Consider the following 16,187-nt stretch of genomic DNA (forward strand, 5'->3'; position numbering starts at 1 on the left):
CAGTGATAAAAGTAACTCAAAGAATTAAAAATTCAGTAAGGTAGCAGCACATAAAATGAATAATAATAAAAAAAGGCTTGCCTGAAATAGAAAAACTTCTTTTCATTGTTTTTGTTTGCAGGTCTGTTTGTTTTCTAAGGTGTGTTTTGTGTCAGTGAATTTTAACTCGGATCATGAAACATGACTTTTTCATAATTTGATGAAAAGGGGGCGTTGGTTTTGTGTCTGCGCCTTTGATTCATCTTCTTGAAGATGGCGTTCCCTTCTCCCGTGTTGGTTCCTGAGATGTCCTTTGCTCTGATTTCTTTCCTGGGGGACTCTCCTCGCCCGGCCCTCTGTCGGCTGTTTCCGCGTGGGTTTCCCAGCCCGAGAGGGGGTGTTGCTGCCACAACTGGCCGGATGTGAAAGGAAGCGTGCTCCCCAAAGCCGGGACCACTGTGCTTTGCCAAGACCCATCTGGCCGTGAGGGCCAGATCAGAGGGGAGACCCCAGTGATGGGGGCGCCCCAGCTCTGCCCGTGGTGTGCGTGGCTCTTAGCCGTGGGCCCCTGCTGCCTCGCGGCTCACGGCTCCCTGCGCTCAGCCTGTGCCTTTCTTCCCCTCAACGCGCCTCTTGCTCTCCTGTCTCGGTGTCTTTGTTCACCCTGTTCTTCCCACCTGGCGCCGTCCGCCTGCCCATCCCAAATCCCACGCCCTCCTGATGCCCCCTGAGCCCCTCCCTCCCAGGCAGCTGCACGCCCTTCACCCCGCTCCACGCCACGGCCTCTCTCGTCCTGCCCCCCGTGCTGGTTGTGGTTTTCTCAGGCGCTCGTCTCCTGGACGTCCCCCTGTCCCTTGCCTGTCTCCCGTGGTGCTCTGCAGAGAAGGAGCTCGGTGAACGGCCATTGAGTGAATGAAAGAAATCTTTTGGAAAGACGGTTTGAGGTGACGCTGCCCGATGGCCATGTCCTGAGCCATTGGCAGCTTTTCTCTGTTAGAATCACGGGCCGTAAATCCAGCTGGGCATGTGGCTCCCATGTCTTCAGACTGAGCTGCCGGGTTGGGCCCACTCATAGGACAGGCTCTGCCCTGTGCTTCACGGTGCCCTGTGGTGCCCACGCTCCTGCAGGGGACGCGTGTCTGCCTGACCCACTCTCCCCACCCCCAGCACTGCGCTTTCTGCGCGGCACCCTGGGGTGTCTGCACTCCATCCCTCCCGTCCCCCGAGTCCAGTCCCTCTCAGGGTCCTCCCTGGAGCCTGCTGCAACCCGTGCCTCCTGTCAAAGTCATTTCTGACCCAAAGCCAGTGGGCGGGTCTGGCCCTCACAGTTCAGCCGGCTCCCCTCCACCCTGCCACCTCCTTCCCAAGGCCCAGGATCGCCCTTCCCTGCTCTCCTCCGCCCGCTGCCACCCCTTCAGTCCCTGTGCCGTTCCGCCTTCCTTCCTGTCCTGCCCGGCATCGGGTACCCGGGGCCCCATCCTCGCCCCTGCACTCCCCCCCGCCCACCCCGGGACTCCTGTGTCTCACACCAGCCTAGGCCGGCGGCTCCTGACTCTAGCTGCTTCTTCGGGACGGGCCTCTCCGACTTGATGTCCAGCACGGAGCTCCACTGCTCCCCCTGTGGTGGCGGCCAGGCCACCCTTCTGCTTGTCGAGCCAGAATGCCTGCGGTCCTCCGGGACTCAGTCTCACTCCAAGGCTCTGCCTCATCTGTCAGCCAGTCCTTCGGGCTCTACGTTCAAAACGTCAGAACCTGAGTTCTCGCCACCTCCACCATCGCCTCCGGGACATGCGCCTTACCGTGGAAATGGCCTCACACCTGGTCCGAGTTCCGTGACCAGGAGCAGCCCAGCAGCCTCCCTGGTCCACTCAGAGCCAAAGGCAGGTCAAGCCGGGCCTGCTCGGCCCCCTCGCTACGCTCCCGTCTGACTCCAAGCAGAAGCCCAGCCTTCCGCTCGTGCCGCTTCTCCGCTCCCAAGGCCTCCAGGACCCGTCTCGCCACACGCCTCCCGCCCCACCATGTCAGCTGCTGGGCTCTGCTCCTCGAGTTCCTGGGATGTGGTGGCGGGAGGGCACCTCCACCTGCGGGCCCTCCGCCTGCTCGTCCCTCTGCCGGGGTTGTGGTCCCCAAACAGCTGCGCAGATCCCTCTCTCTGTCTTCTGGTCTCTGGAGAAAAGGAGAGGGCTTTCCTGACCACCCCCTGTAAAACGGCCCCCACCCCGGCCTGCTTGCTCCCCAGGCCTGGACGGATCCCTTCCCTGCGGTGTAGACGGGCCACGTGCTGAGTGAAGGGACCAAAGAGAGTGAAGATGAGAGAGAGAAGACGGTCCCTGAGTGAGCAGAGGGGCCCCAGAACTGACGGGGGCAACAGCAGGTCAGCCCCCCAGAGGACACGTGAGGACAGCCCCTGACTCAGTGAGCATCTGGCAGCCCCTCCCGTGTGCCAGCCCCGTGGGGGGCTCGGGGACGCAGTCACTGCGCCGCCTGAGACGTCCAGAGACAGAAGTGCTCCTGCAGCACGTCCTGCACACGAGCGTCCAGCCGCCAAGGGGACACACGGCTGCCCCAGGATCCCGAGGCCGGGGGACCTTGCGGGACCTGAAGGAAGAGGGGGAGGCAGAAACGGCAGCCCCGGGGTGGCAGGGGGCACGCGGGCCGAGAGGAGCCCCCGCCAAGCGAAGGAGGTCTGGGAGGCGAGGCGAGGCGTGCGACCCCTGCACAGACGCTCGTGTCTGCTCGGGTTTCGTGGGGCAGTTATGAAAAAGCGGTCCTCTGCACCTGGAGGAGGAACCAATTTCACAGAAAAATGCAGAAGGAGGCACAGATGCTCCTCTCCAGCTCTGTGACCTCATTTCGTTGGAGCCCCTGCTGCGTGCTAGAGTGGGTGTCCAACCTGTGGCCAGGGACGAAGCAAGGAGGCCCGGAAGCCGTGTTTCCTCCTTTCGAGGAGATTCTGGTCTCATGGGGTCAAGAGATGAGGGCGTGAAGGCCAGTGTGGACCCCCGTTTCTTCATCGCGAGGCTGAGTTGTGTTAGGCGATGGCCCCCGTTCCTTCCAGTTCTCACTTTCCAAGAATCCTTGTTTCTGAAAATACTGTTGTCTGCCGCGAAGGCTCCAGAGAGCAGCTTCCTGTCCATCTGGATGGAAGGGCGGGAGCTGGGGTCTGGTTACAGCCCTGAAGCCCCAGGCGCTATGAGCTGCCCGTGAGCTTGCTTGCTGCCTCCCCGCCCAAAGGGCCTGCTGACACCCATCCCGGAACTGGTTTCCTCCTGCCCGCACTGGTCCCCTGAGCAGCTGGGGACGTGTGAGGCTCCTGGCCCCTCTGCTTCCTGAGCTGCAAAGCATCTCACCTGAGAAACCCAGCCGGCTCTACAGCCTGCGCACGTCCTTCCCTACGAACGGACCGGTGCTTGGGGTTGTGGTGCCCCGTTAGTCAGCTTTTGCTTCCCCTTTGGTTGCGATCACTAGGGGCACACACGGCAGACGTCCCCTAACGGTGTCTTTCCTGCTCAGCGTCAGGAGCGTGAATTCTTCTGTGTTAGCCTCACCCCTGCCTGCGGCCTGGACTCCTGGGAGGAAACTGACGCCCTCCAGAGTGGTTGTGGGCCGTCAAAGGCGTGACCTTGCCTCGTGTGGACTCCGGCGAGGCCACCACGTCCCACTGGGAGGGGCTCGTGCGTAACCACTGCCACCTTTCCCTGCTCTCCATGGCATTTGGGGCAGGAACACGTGTGCCCTACTTCCCCTGTTGCCTGTTCAAAACAGGGAAGGCATTGATTCTCGAACAGCAGTAAGCAAACTTAATTGTGACCTTCTGCAGTTCCCTGATACAGAAGTAAGACGTGGCCTCGTGGCCGGGCAGCCCCCACCCCCACCCCACCCCGGCTCCCTGGGCCTGCGCTGCCCCGGGGCCAGGGGGGAGCCGCATCCAGCTGTGCCTGAGGCCTCCGCCAGATCCCACCTTTGACATTTGTCATTAGAAACCAATCATCCTCACTCACTGTGCATTAATTTCCAAAAACAACCTTTATTAGCTACCTTAATTAATATTCCTCCGCCCTTGGTCCCGGTTCCCAGAGACCTGCAAGTACATTTGGAACCTGAAGGGGGAGAAGCCAGACAAGTCTCGGGAGGCTGTCGCTCAACCGGCTCTTAGGATAACTCCCCCTGTAATTTCCAAACGGTGGGCTAGTTAAAATAAGATGAACTTACTATCGTTTTCTTAATATAGGAGGCCGGCACCCACACCCCTTCAGCTGGGACTAAATATAGAAATGGGGGCATCACGAATCGCCCCCCACAGCGCAGTCGGTGGCGCGGGGCTCTGAGCTGCCAACGGCTGCTTTGGGTTTGCAGCAGGCGCGCTACAGTCAGCCAGGCAGGCCCGGGAAAAGAAAATTCAGCCTCTATTTTTAAGCCGGTCAACGTGTTGTCGGTACTTTAAAAACAAAAACAAAAGCAAACCTGTAAGCGTTAGATTCCAAAATGTCTCCGGTACCCGATGTTTATCTGTATGTTAGTGGCCAAGCAAGTCTTACTTTTTTCCTTCCCATAATTCCTGAAATGAACGCAGTATCCACGGGCAACAAATCCTACAGTTTTGTTGTCATCTTTTAAATGGCGAATCTCGGGTAATAAGAGCAGCTCACGACAGACTAATTTGCCAAAGTTCTTTTCCCGTCGTCAGCGGCACCTATTGTATCTAAATAGGAATGAATTGATGAGATTTTTCAGTGGGAACCTGGAAAGAGGCTTTTTTTTTTTTTTTTTTTATGGCAGTACGCGGGCCTCTCGCTGTTGTGGCCTCTCCCGTTGCGGAGCACAGGCTCCGGACGCGCAGGCTCAGCGGCCGTGGCTCACGGGCCCAGCCGCTCCGCGACACGTGGGATCTTCCCGGACCGGGGCACGAACCCGTGTCCCCTGCATCAGCAGGCAGACTCTCAACCACTGAGCCACCAGGGAAGCCCGAGGCACTTTTGAGAAAACTCGGATACTTGATATTTTTAATTAAAGCGTAAAAAAGTGAAGGGGAGAAGGTGACTTCCAGTGTCAAAGAGGGCTGGTGGCTCCCTCTGGCAGGACAGAGGGCCCAGCTGGGCACAGTAAGAGGAAGGGCAGTTACAAACCAGGCAGCTGGGTTTCTGGTTGTTTCTGTTTTTAAACAAAATTTATTTTTCTCAGTGGACACATTGCTTGTAATGTCTTGTGTCTACCATCATAGATGAGGGTATTTTGTGATAACAGTCTTTCTTTACAAATGTCATAACGGGATGAGATTATGTGGATTTTATCGTCTGTTTTCTGCAAGGGCCATTTTCTCTTAGCAACAGAGAACAAGAATGTCTCAGCCCAGACCCATGCCGCGATGGGTCCAGGGTTGTTCCTCACCGGGAAGAGGGAAGAGGGCTCGTAATCAGCATTTTATTACACACGCAGACCTCGTTTTATTGAAAAAGCTTCACTTTATCGCGCTTCACAGATTTTTTTTTATTTTTATTTTTTTAACAAATCGAAGGCTCGTGGCAACTCTCCATTGAGCAACTCTGTCCAGCACCCGTTTTCCAACAGTATTTGCTCCCTTCATGTCTCCGTATCACATTTTGGTAATTCTTGGAATATTTCAAATTTTTTCATTATTCTTGTATTTGTTATGGTGACCCAAGATCAGTGACTTTGGTTGCAACAGTTGCTGTTGCAAAAAGATTACAACTCACTGAAAGCCCAGATGATGGTTAGCATTTTTTAGCAATAAATTCTTTTTTATTTAAGGTATGTACATTGCTTTTTTAGACATAATGCTATTGCACACTTAATAGACTACAGTGTAGTAGAAACATAACTTTTATATGCACTGGGAAACCAAAAAATTCGTTTGACCAACTCTATTTCTAAATTCCCTGTATTGCAGGGGTCTGGAACCGAGCTCGCAATGTCTCTGAGGTGCCTGTAATCTCGGTTTTAAGAGATCAGTTCCTTTCCCTCTAAGTAGCCGCCAGAGTCCACTTTGCGCACAGGACCCCAGAGGGCCCAGTTATGCTTCACGCTTCTCTGTCGCGTTTGTGAGAACAGACTCGGGGCCGCTGGGAGCCGCGGGCACAGATTTCTGCTTCCAGCGCTGACCCCGTGCTACCCGCACACAAAGCGGGGGTCCGGGAGCCCCGCCTGTAGAAGGCCAAACACTTGAGTTCTGCACAAGTCTGTTTTTCCCCCAGAAAGTTTTTGCGTATAGTGAGCCCTAAAATCTACCTTGCTGTCACTTCCCACTGACCCCACCGTGGTCCCCGGGAGGTAGAGATAACGGAGGTGGGCGGAGATGGTCCAGGTGGGACCCGTCTGGAGCTCCTCTCCTTGTGGAGCAGACTTCCTGTCCCTCAGTGCTGGGATTCCTCCTCAGCCTTGTCACCAGCTGCCCGTATATCACTGTCCCAGTACCTGGGATCAGCCCCAATTTGGGCTATCATCTGATAGTAGACTCGTGTGGTGGGGTCATGTCTGCCTCCTGACCCGGGCCCCGGGAGGCCAGGGCCTCAGTCCAGGAGCCATCTCTGTAACCACTTGTTTCCTGTGGGTCTCAGCCAATCGCAGTTCTCTCCCTGGTCTCCCAGCTCAGATTTGTTGCTGGCTCTTGGGGTCGGCGGGGGGCTGTCTCTTCACGTGTGAGATGAATAGTGATTTTGTCATCAGACACGTCCCCTAGCAGCTCACCTGGCTTTTCCTGGCCTCACCTGGACTAACTGTGATTGTTACCCAAGTTTGGGCCCTGTGACTCGCTATTGGAGCTGCTTCCTGGGGTCGATTCAGCGTTCCTTTGGTCCCCGATTCACTTACTCACTTGCAGCCCTTTCTGAGCGCTGTGTGTCAGGTTTTGAACTGGTCAGGACACGGGGACCGTAAGGCGTGTCCCCACCGTGTGCCAGCTTCCGTGTCACGTGATGTGATGGTCTGGGGGCACCACACCGGGGTGACGGGGCAGCAGGCAGCAGGAGCTCAGCCAGCTGCTCGCGTTCCCCCGCCCCGCCCCGTGTGCCCTGGGCTCAGAGCCCATCCTGGCTAGCACATGCTTTGGATCCTGCAGTATATTTAGTAACAGTGAAGCCCCTCGTGGAACCTCTACCTGCATCTTAAAATTTTTTTTTATTTTTTATTTTTGGCTGCGTTGGGTCTTGGTTGCGGTGCGCGGGCTTCTCATCGCGGTGGCTTCTCTTGTTGCGGAGCACAGGCTGTAGGCGCGCGGGCTCTAGAGCACAGGCTCAGCAGTTGTGGCGCGTGGGCTCAGTAGTTGTGGCACACGGGCTTAGTTGCTCCACGGCATGTGGGATCTTCCTGGACCAGCGATCGAACCTGGGACCTCTGCGTTGCCAGGCGGATTCTTAACCACTGCGCCACCAGGGAAGTCCCTGCATTTTGGATAAATGGGGCAAAATGCTGGTTGAAGGAGCTGATTATTACTGTTATTATTATTATTATTATTATTGTTCCATTTAGTCTTCCATTCTTAGCTTCTGCTTTTCAGGACCTACAAATAAGGGATTAATTGTAGGTACCTTCTGTGTTCTAAACATTAATCCCAATATAAATTCTTTCTTTCCAAACTCCAAGCCACCCCTCCCCGATAATACCACCCGGTGACTTGGGAGCTCTGGATCCGGGACCCCCACCCTGCACACACGGATGTCGCTGCCACCGCCACCTCTCAGCAGGAACTTGAGCTGTCTTCTCCACAGTCCTGTCTTAGTCTCAGTACCGTGGGATCTGGGTCGAGAGTCAGTGTGGCCTCTGGTGCCCTGTGGTCAGGAGCTGGTCCCCACCTCTGCCCGAGGGCGTGAGCCAGCGTGAGCCATGGATACGTGCCTCTCTGTGCCTCTGCTTCCTGCTTTGTAAAACGGAGACAATAAGGGCCCTTCCCCCTCCGAGGCTGCTGTCCAGGGAGGGCCAGCACTCATTCGTTCGTTCGTTCATTCATTTGTTCTTACACTCGGTATGTGCTAAGAGCCTACCATGGGGCCGGCCCCAGGGGGCATCAGTGAACAAGGACAGTGTCCTTCCAGCCCGAGGGGCTCTGAGCCACGTGCTGGAGCATTGCCTGCGCCTGGACCTCCGTAAACGCCCGCTGTTTTTCGTCTAGTTCTCTGCTCCCACCACCATCCTGCACCAGACTCCAGTGTCGCCTTTCTTTGTTTTTCTCTCAAAAAAAATCTCTGGCTATCTCTGTCTCATCTGTTCCCAGAAGGACCCTGATGTGGCTGAGTTCGCTGGTGTCTCCATCGAAAAACAGGACAGCCGCACGTAGTACACATTCCATCATAAATTTCTAACATCCTCTGGTTAAAATGCCCGCAAACCCCACTCCCCCGTGACACACGCATACAGTTTTACCAGAATCCCCTCTGTCTCTTCATCCTTCTTGCATTCAACTGTTTCAAGACTCTGGATCGGCCTTTGCTTAACGTCATAAATTATCGTCTTTGCAGCTGTGTTTCATGGCAAATGCAGCCGACCCCAGACCCCGAATGAGCTTTGCTGGTCACTTATCGCACTTGGAGTAAGTCTACGGGAAACACCTTCTGAATTCAAGCCTCCAGCTCACACCGAGTCCTTTCGAGAGTGGGACCACTTGTCCAGCTGCTCTAACGACGTGAATTTTATGAGGCAGGTCAGCCTAGGAGCACTCAGTCTGGGCTCCCTCACTCCCTCTAGGAAACAAACACACGCACGTGCACGCACACACGCAGGCGCAAACACGCACACTGACCCACGGCCTCATCCGCAGGTGGTGTGTGTCGCCCTTGCCCAGCGTGTTTCCTGGTGTTCTGAGACATTTCCCTCATCTTTCTCTTTCTGTTGACATTTACCCTCTAGACCACAGCTCTCTACCCAAAGCCCCGAGTTAAACCAGGGTGGAGGTCAGCGGCGCTCACGAGCCCCTGAGTCTCTGAGCTGCAGCGGCTCAGCTCCTGTTCGCTCTGCACGGTCACCTGCGTGCCCCTGCTGCCACTTCTTCTAATTTGCAGATGCAGAGCCCAAAGCTCGGAGGATGATCTGCCCGCTCAGGGTCCCCAGCCAGGCGGGGGCAGGGGGCGCTCAGGCCCAGGCCCTCCCAGCTCTGAACCACCATGTGGGAGGGACAGTGCCCTCCCCCGCCAGGTGACCTGTATGCTGGCCTGTGTTTTCACCTCTTTGGAGCCCCAGGCCAGTGAGGGACTTGGCTGCTAAGCCAGCGCTTGCCCCGCCTTCATCAAGGCCCCTCCCTCACCGTGGGTAGAAAGGCCAGGAAGGACTCGTGCTGGGCTTAGGCATGGCTTCCCGGGTCCATTTCCAATATGACTTAACCCCCCAGAGGCTCCTCGCAAAGCCAGTGTTACCCCTCGTCTCAGACCTTGAGCGCCAAGCTGCTTGAAGCCCGGAGCCGCCCTGCCCTGCCAGCCGCCCGGGGTTAACACCTGGCACCGGTGGTTCTGTTTTCTGCCGAAGAGCCTTTCCCCAGCCTCTCGTTCGCACTCTCTTTAGAATCGGACCTTGTGTGACTTTGAGCCTCCGTTGACGCAGTATCTTTGAAAACGCTTTGAGAGCGGCAGGTGCCCGCTAACTCTGCCCCGTTGTCTCCATGCTTCATCGTCATCATCAGGATCTTGCGTGAGAAAAGTCGTGGTAATAGAAGCATAATTTTAAAATCAACAACCCTAATGTTTTTCTTAAAAAAAACTTTTTTATCATGGACGTGCTCAAATACACACAAAGGTAGAGAGAAGAGTATACCAACCCCCAGGTATGCCTCTCCCAGACAGAGGGCCCCTCCCTGTCTCCCACGTTCCTTATAACTAGTGTCTTCTGCTGTAGTATCTGTACGAGGCCTCTGGTCCATTACATACGGGGCTTCTGTCCTGTTTTTAGTTTATTGTATTTTGTTTCCCCTTCACAGTAAAGAGAGATTTAATTAATCACCAATGTTTAAAAATTGGTAGATTCCTCATAAACTTGTAGGTTCCAGGCTTCTCTTAAAACATCGTTAGTCTGGTCGTGCTGGGCCCTTGTTCCTGGGGCTGAGGGACAGTAGGAGGGGCCGAGCAGCAGCTGTCCTGTAGAAGGGTCCCCGCCAGCTCTCCTCGCCGTCAGCTGTCCGGCGTCACCTGCCTGGCCCTGCAGGCACTGAAGTTCACGAGCCCCACCTGAAACATGACTCCCTGGGAGCCAGGGTTTTATGAGCCTGCCTCTCTCTGCATTTTTAGAAATCATTCTGTATCCTTGGGTGAATGTACATAACTTTTTGTTGTTGTTGTTTGTTTTTGGCTGTGTTGGGTCTTCGGTGCTGCGCGCAGGCTTTCTCTAGTTGTGGCGAGTGGGGGCTACTCTTCGTTGCGGTGCGCGGGCTTCTCATTGCAGTGGCTTTTCTTGTTGCGGAGCACGGGCTCTAGGCGCGCTGGCTTCCATAGTTGTGGCTCACGGGCTCTAGAGCGCAGGCTCAGTAGTTGTGGCTCACGAGCTTAGTTGCTCCGCGGCACGTGGGATCTTCCCGGAACAGGGCTCGAACCCGTGTCCCCTCTATTGGCAGGCGGGCTCTTAACCACTGCGCCACCAGGGAAGTCCCCATAAATTTTAAGATTTCTGATAGTTGTCAGGTAGATCAATATCATTTTGCTGCTTTTATAGGTCAAAACGGTTGAATATTGGCCACTTCATGTAGTTTGACCTAATAAAAGATATGGTTTAAGGTTTTAAATATAAAATAAGAAGAATATTGTGTTGCCCTTGGTGGGGCAGGAACGGGGGGTGGGGGGTTAGCAGCAGGTATGCCGTCCTGATCCCGTCAATTAAGGGGGCGCAAGCAGAAGAAAACGTCTACGACCTGAGGTTTTAGACACCTTGGCCCGACAGCGCTCTTGCAGTCAGCCCACTTGTCTAGTTTTGTTTGTTTTCTTATATAACAGCTTTATTGAGATGTAATTCACATGCCGTACAGCTCACCCATTACAAGTCATTGATTTTTAGTCTGTTCAGAGTTACACAACCGTCACCACAATCAATTTCAGAACATTTTCATCACCCCGGAGAGAAGCCTCATAACCACACTGGCAGCTGTTCCCCACTTCTCCCACATCCCCTGTCCCTAGGCAGCCACTCGTCTACTTTCTGTACCTATGGACTTGCCTATTCTGGAGATTTCATATAAGTGGAATCCTCCAAGATGTGGTCTTTTGTGTCTGGCTTCTTTTGTTTTTGTTTTGTTTGCGGTATGCGGGCCTCTCACTGCTGCGGCCTCTCCCGTTGCGGAGCACAGGCTCTGGACGCGCAGGCTCAGCGGCCATGGCTCACGGGCCCAGCCGCTCCGTGGCGTGTGGGATCTTCCCGGACCGGGGCACGAACCCGTGTCCCCTGCATCTGCTGGCGGGCTCTCAACCACCGCGCCACCAGGGAAGCCCTGTGTCTGGCTTCTGTTACTCAGCGTAATGTTAAGGTTCATCCATTTTGTAGCCTATGTCAGTGCTTTGTTTCTTTTTCCACTGTATGGCTATGCCACATTTTCCTTGTGCATTTATTGGCTGGTGCACATTTGGGTTGCTTCCATCCTGGGGCTATTATGAGTAATGCTCTCATGGGATCAAAAACTCGTGTACAAGTCTTTGCGTGAACGCCTGTTTATATTTCTCTCCGGTGCACACCTAGGAGTGGAATTGCTGAGTCACATAGCAGCTCTGTGTTTAGCCTTTCAAGACCCTCCCAACTGTTTTCAAAGCGGCTGCACCATTTCCATCCCCAGCAGCCGTGTAGAGGATTCCGATTTCTCCACATTCTCACCGGCGCTTAGCGTCTGGCTTTCTGATTGCGGCCATCCTGGTGGAGAGTGTGACAAAGCTTTCCTGGCAGGATAGGATGCCTGTAGAGGTTAGGAGAATGGTCGTCACTTTGTCAGTGGCCTAGAACCTCAGCCACAGTCATCTTCCAAAGCTCTCAAGGAAGCCAGGTTTGCGGCCCTGCGGGTGGGAATGGGGGCATTGTTTCCCATAACTTGTTTCCAGGACAGGCAATAGGCTCCCCTTCCCCATGTCTAACCTGCCGCCTGCCCTTCTCTGCAGGGGTCACCATGAAGCTCATGGACGAGGTGGCTGGGATCGTGGCCGCGCGTCACTGCAAGACCAACATCGTCACGGCTTCCGTGGACGCCATTAACTTTTACGACAAGATCCGAAAAGGTAAGAGAACTCCGCCAACAAAGAGGGGCGCTGCCTTGGCTGCTTGGGTCCCGTGAACAGTTTGCTTTTGGTTCACCCTGCCTGTCCCGGGCCCTGGCCTCTGCCCATCTGCCAGGACATAGGAGCCAGAGCCTCGAGTCTGCCTTTGGTGATGCATCTGTGAAGTTACGGTTTGCCGGTTTGACTTTTCCGTCTGGTAAATTCTGTAACTCAGTTGCGATTGGGGCCTTTATCCTGCTGAAGAGCCACATAAACTCGTCCTCTTAAACTGCCCCAGGCACGGAGCCCTGCGAAACCCTATGCACACAGTTGCTGCGACCACTGCCACCAGATCCCGTGGCGGCACGTAACCTCTCTGGGGGGGGCACGGGTCACCCGTGCCGTACGCAGTGGCGGGGGCAGAGCAGAGAAGCCTCCGGCCCTCTCCTCGGCCAGCCTGCCTGCACCATCCAGGGCAGCGCTGGTGTTGGTGGTTTTCCCGACACTGAGGTCTAGTCCCAGCCCCGCCCAGAAACAAGACGGTTCCCGTGCTTGTTTCACATTAATGCTCATCTGAAGACGTACAGTGACTGTCCCCTCCTGGCATGTGGTGACTTCTGTCTGTCGTGTCTTCTGAGATGAGGCCATGTGGCCCCAGAAAGCAGCCCTTCACCGTGGGGTCGGGGGTGTCCGAGCTGCGAGAGCCTGACTGGTTCTGAAGGAGCCTCACCAGGAAGGCAGCCGTTGGAAAAACTGAGTCAGACCCGTCCCCAGGCCGTGGCGGGGACAGAGGAGAAGGAAGGGAGGCTGACTCCTTGCCACCAGCCTCGAGGGGCACCGCTGAGTGGAGCAGTGCTGGGTCCAGAGCCACAGAGACCTCATCTAGGCTCTGAGGCCCCAACCTGGTCCCAGCCCGGCTGCGCGCTCTCTCCTGCAGACACGCCTGTCAGTTGAATGCCTGAGTGCTGGGGACAGGCGTCCTGAGATTGGAAGGGTGAAGGGGTGCCTCCCCTTCCTGGCCTAACTAAGTGCACGCCAGTCTGACCCACACTGGATTTGGGGTGCTTTTAGGGGAAGGGTGGTCTGCAGTGCTGCTTTGTAGAATCCCTTCCCAGCTAGTAGGCGATTGCCTCAGACACAGAGCACAGTGTCATTTTAGGATTTGCCCATAACAAGTGGATCTTGTCTGTCTTGGCTGGTCCCCCCCGGGCCTTGGTGCCGTGTGTGGTGGTGGTGGTGTGGACGTTTGGGAAAGGAAGGCTCCTGTCGTGCCACGATTCCTGGCCTCTCCTTTTCTGGAACTGCTCCCTGGGTAAATTACTGTGATCACAGCTCCACTGTTAAACATGACTTCAAAACCCACTGTGCAAAATGCACTTACGTTCCACAGAGCTCACTTGTTCAGGGTCTCCCGGGTGCCCTTTGAGCACCGCCAGCTAAGAAGCAAAGTGGGCCTTCCTCGAGAGCCCGCCAGACTTCTCAAGGTCAGCCCTGTTGGCGAAGGTGCTTTACAGTTGAGGGAAGCTCCCAAACAATGAAAGTTGACCTTCCTTCGTTAGAAAAAAGGAGCCGATGAAAGAGCCCTCACCCCCGGCACTTCACCCTCAGTCCCTCGTGTGACCAGAATTACCTTTCAAAGAGGTCAAGGAGGGGCCGCGTTGGTTCGTTTTGAGTGGAGACAATGAACCCCGGATGGAGGAGAGCACTTTTTCTAGGGGTATGTTGAGGGGCCTGGGGGACGTCAGGGCTACGTGGGTGCAGAGAGGACTTTGTTTCTAAAATGTTACTCGTATTCCAAAGCACAGAAAGGGACCTCCATTTTCACCAACTGTACTTTCTGGCAGAACATTCCACCATGGATGGAGTGACAGCGCAGGGCGGGCTGTGGGCTCACTGGCTACTGCCTATGGCGCTGAGCCCTCCTCAGGCCCCCCATGCACCTCGTGCCGTCACAGCCTTGGCCTCGGGCCTGTGTGGCCCCGGGCCCCAGAGCTGGGCCTCCTGGCCTGGGGAGCCCCCCAGGGAGCAGAGAGATTGCTTCCATTTTCTCAGGTCACATCTTGTTTTGTGTATAGAGGAATTTGGGCCAAACTGAAATAACAGTTATGGAGTCCCCTGGGGCGGTGCAAGAAATGTTTAACAAAGACCTAGAAGAATTAAAGAACAAGCAAACAGAGACGAACAATACAATAACTGAAATGAAAACTACACTAGAAGGAATCAATAGCAGAATAACTGAGGCAGAAGAACGGATAAGTGACCTGGAAGACAGAATGGTGGAATTCACTGCTGCAGAACAGACTAAAGAAAAAAGAATGAAAAGAAATGAAGACAGCCTGAGAGACCTCTGGGACAACATTAAACGCAACAACATTCGCATATATTGTAGGGGTCCCAGAAGGAGAAGAGAGAGGGAAAGGACCAGAGAAAATACTTGAAGGGATTATAGTCGAAAACTTCCCTAACATGGGAAAGGAAATAGCCGCCCAAGTCCAGGAAGCGCAGCGAGTCCCATACAGGATAAACCCAAGGAGAAACACGCCGAGACACATAGTAATCAAATTGGCAAAAATTAAAGACAAAGAAAAATTATTGAAGGCAGCAAGGGGAAAATGACAAATAACATACAAGGGAACTCCCATAAGGTTAACAGCTGACTTCTCAGCAGAAACTCTACAAGTCATAAGGGAGTGGCATGATATACTTAAAGTGATGAAAGGAAAGAACCTAAAACCAAGATTACTCTACCTGGCAAGGATCTCATTCAGATTCAATGGAGAAATCAAAAGCTTTACAGACAAGCAAAAGCTAAGAGAATTCAGCACCACCAAACCAGCTCTACAACAAATGCTAAAGGAACTTCTCTAAGTGGGAAACACAAGAGAAGAAAAGGACCTACAAAAACAAACCTAAAACAATTAAGAAAATGGTCATAGGAACATACATATCAATAATTACCATAAACGTGAATGGATTAAATGCTCCAACCAAAAGACACAGGCTTGCTGAATGGATACAAAAACAAGACCCATATATATGCTGTCTACAAGAGACCTACTTCAGACATAGGGACACACACAGCCTGAAAGTGAGGGGATGGAAAAAGATATTCCATGAAAATGGAAATCAAAAGAAAGCTGGACTAGCTATACTCATATCAGGTAAAATAGACTTTAAAATAAAGAATGTTACAAGAGACAAGGAAGGACACTACATAATGATCAAGGGATCAATCCAAGAAGAAGATATAACAATTATAAATATATATGCACCCAACATAGGAGCACCTCAATACATAAGGCAACTGCTAACAGCTATAAAAGAGAAAATTGACAGTAACACAATAATAGTGGGGGACTTTAACACCTCACTTACACCAATGGACAGATCATCCAAAATGAAAATAAATAAGAAACACAAGCTTTAAATGACACAATAGACGAGATAGATTTAATTGATATTTATAGGACATTCCATCCCAAAACAGCAGATTACACTTTCTTCTCAAGTGCGCATGGAACATTCTCCAGGATAGATCACATCTTGGGTCACAAATCAAGCCTCAGTAAATTTAAGACAATTGAAATCACATCGAGCATCTTTTCTGACCACAACGCTATGAGATTAGAAATGAATTACAGGGGAAAAAACGTCAAAAACACAAACACACGGAGGCTAAACAATACTTTACTAAATAACCAAGAGATCACTGAAGAAATCAAAGAGGAAATAAAAAAATACCTAGAGACAAATGACAATGAAAACACAATGATCCAAAAACTATGGGATGCAGCAAAAGCAGTTCTAAGAGGGAAGTTTATAGCTATACAAGCCTACCTCAAGAAACAAGAAAAATCTCAAGTAAACAATCTAACCTTACACCTAAGGGAACTAGAGAAAGAAGAACAAACAAAACCCAAAGTTAGCAGAAGGAAAGAAATCATAAAGATCAGAGCAGAAATAAATGAAATAGAAACAAAGAAAACAACAGCAAAGATCAATGAAACTAAAAGCTGGTTCTATGAGAAGATAAACAAAATT

General features: G+C 53.2%; 1 protein-coding gene across 1 annotated transcript in view; it reads left to right on the plus strand.

The window, feature by feature from the left end:
- ACOT7 (acyl-CoA thioesterase 7) overlaps positions 1-16,187 on the plus strand; it is a 90,691-nt gene that overhangs the window by 45,483 nt on the left and 29,021 nt on the right. Inside the window, exon 7 of the mRNA XM_027110367.1 lies at positions 12,051-12,167. Within this exon, the coding sequence (XP_026966168.1) occupies positions 12,051-12,167 (117 nt within the window). The remainder of the gene's footprint in view (positions 1-12,050; positions 12,168-16,187) is intronic.

Source organism: Aethalodelphis obliquidens, unplaced genomic scaffold (assembly GCF_003676395.1).
Source record: "Aethalodelphis obliquidens isolate GAN/ISIS:26980383/991018 unplaced genomic scaffold, ASM367639v1 scaffold9, whole genome shotgun sequence".
NCBI classification, from domain to species: Eukaryota; Metazoa; Chordata; class Mammalia; order Artiodactyla; family Delphinidae; genus Aethalodelphis; species Aethalodelphis obliquidens.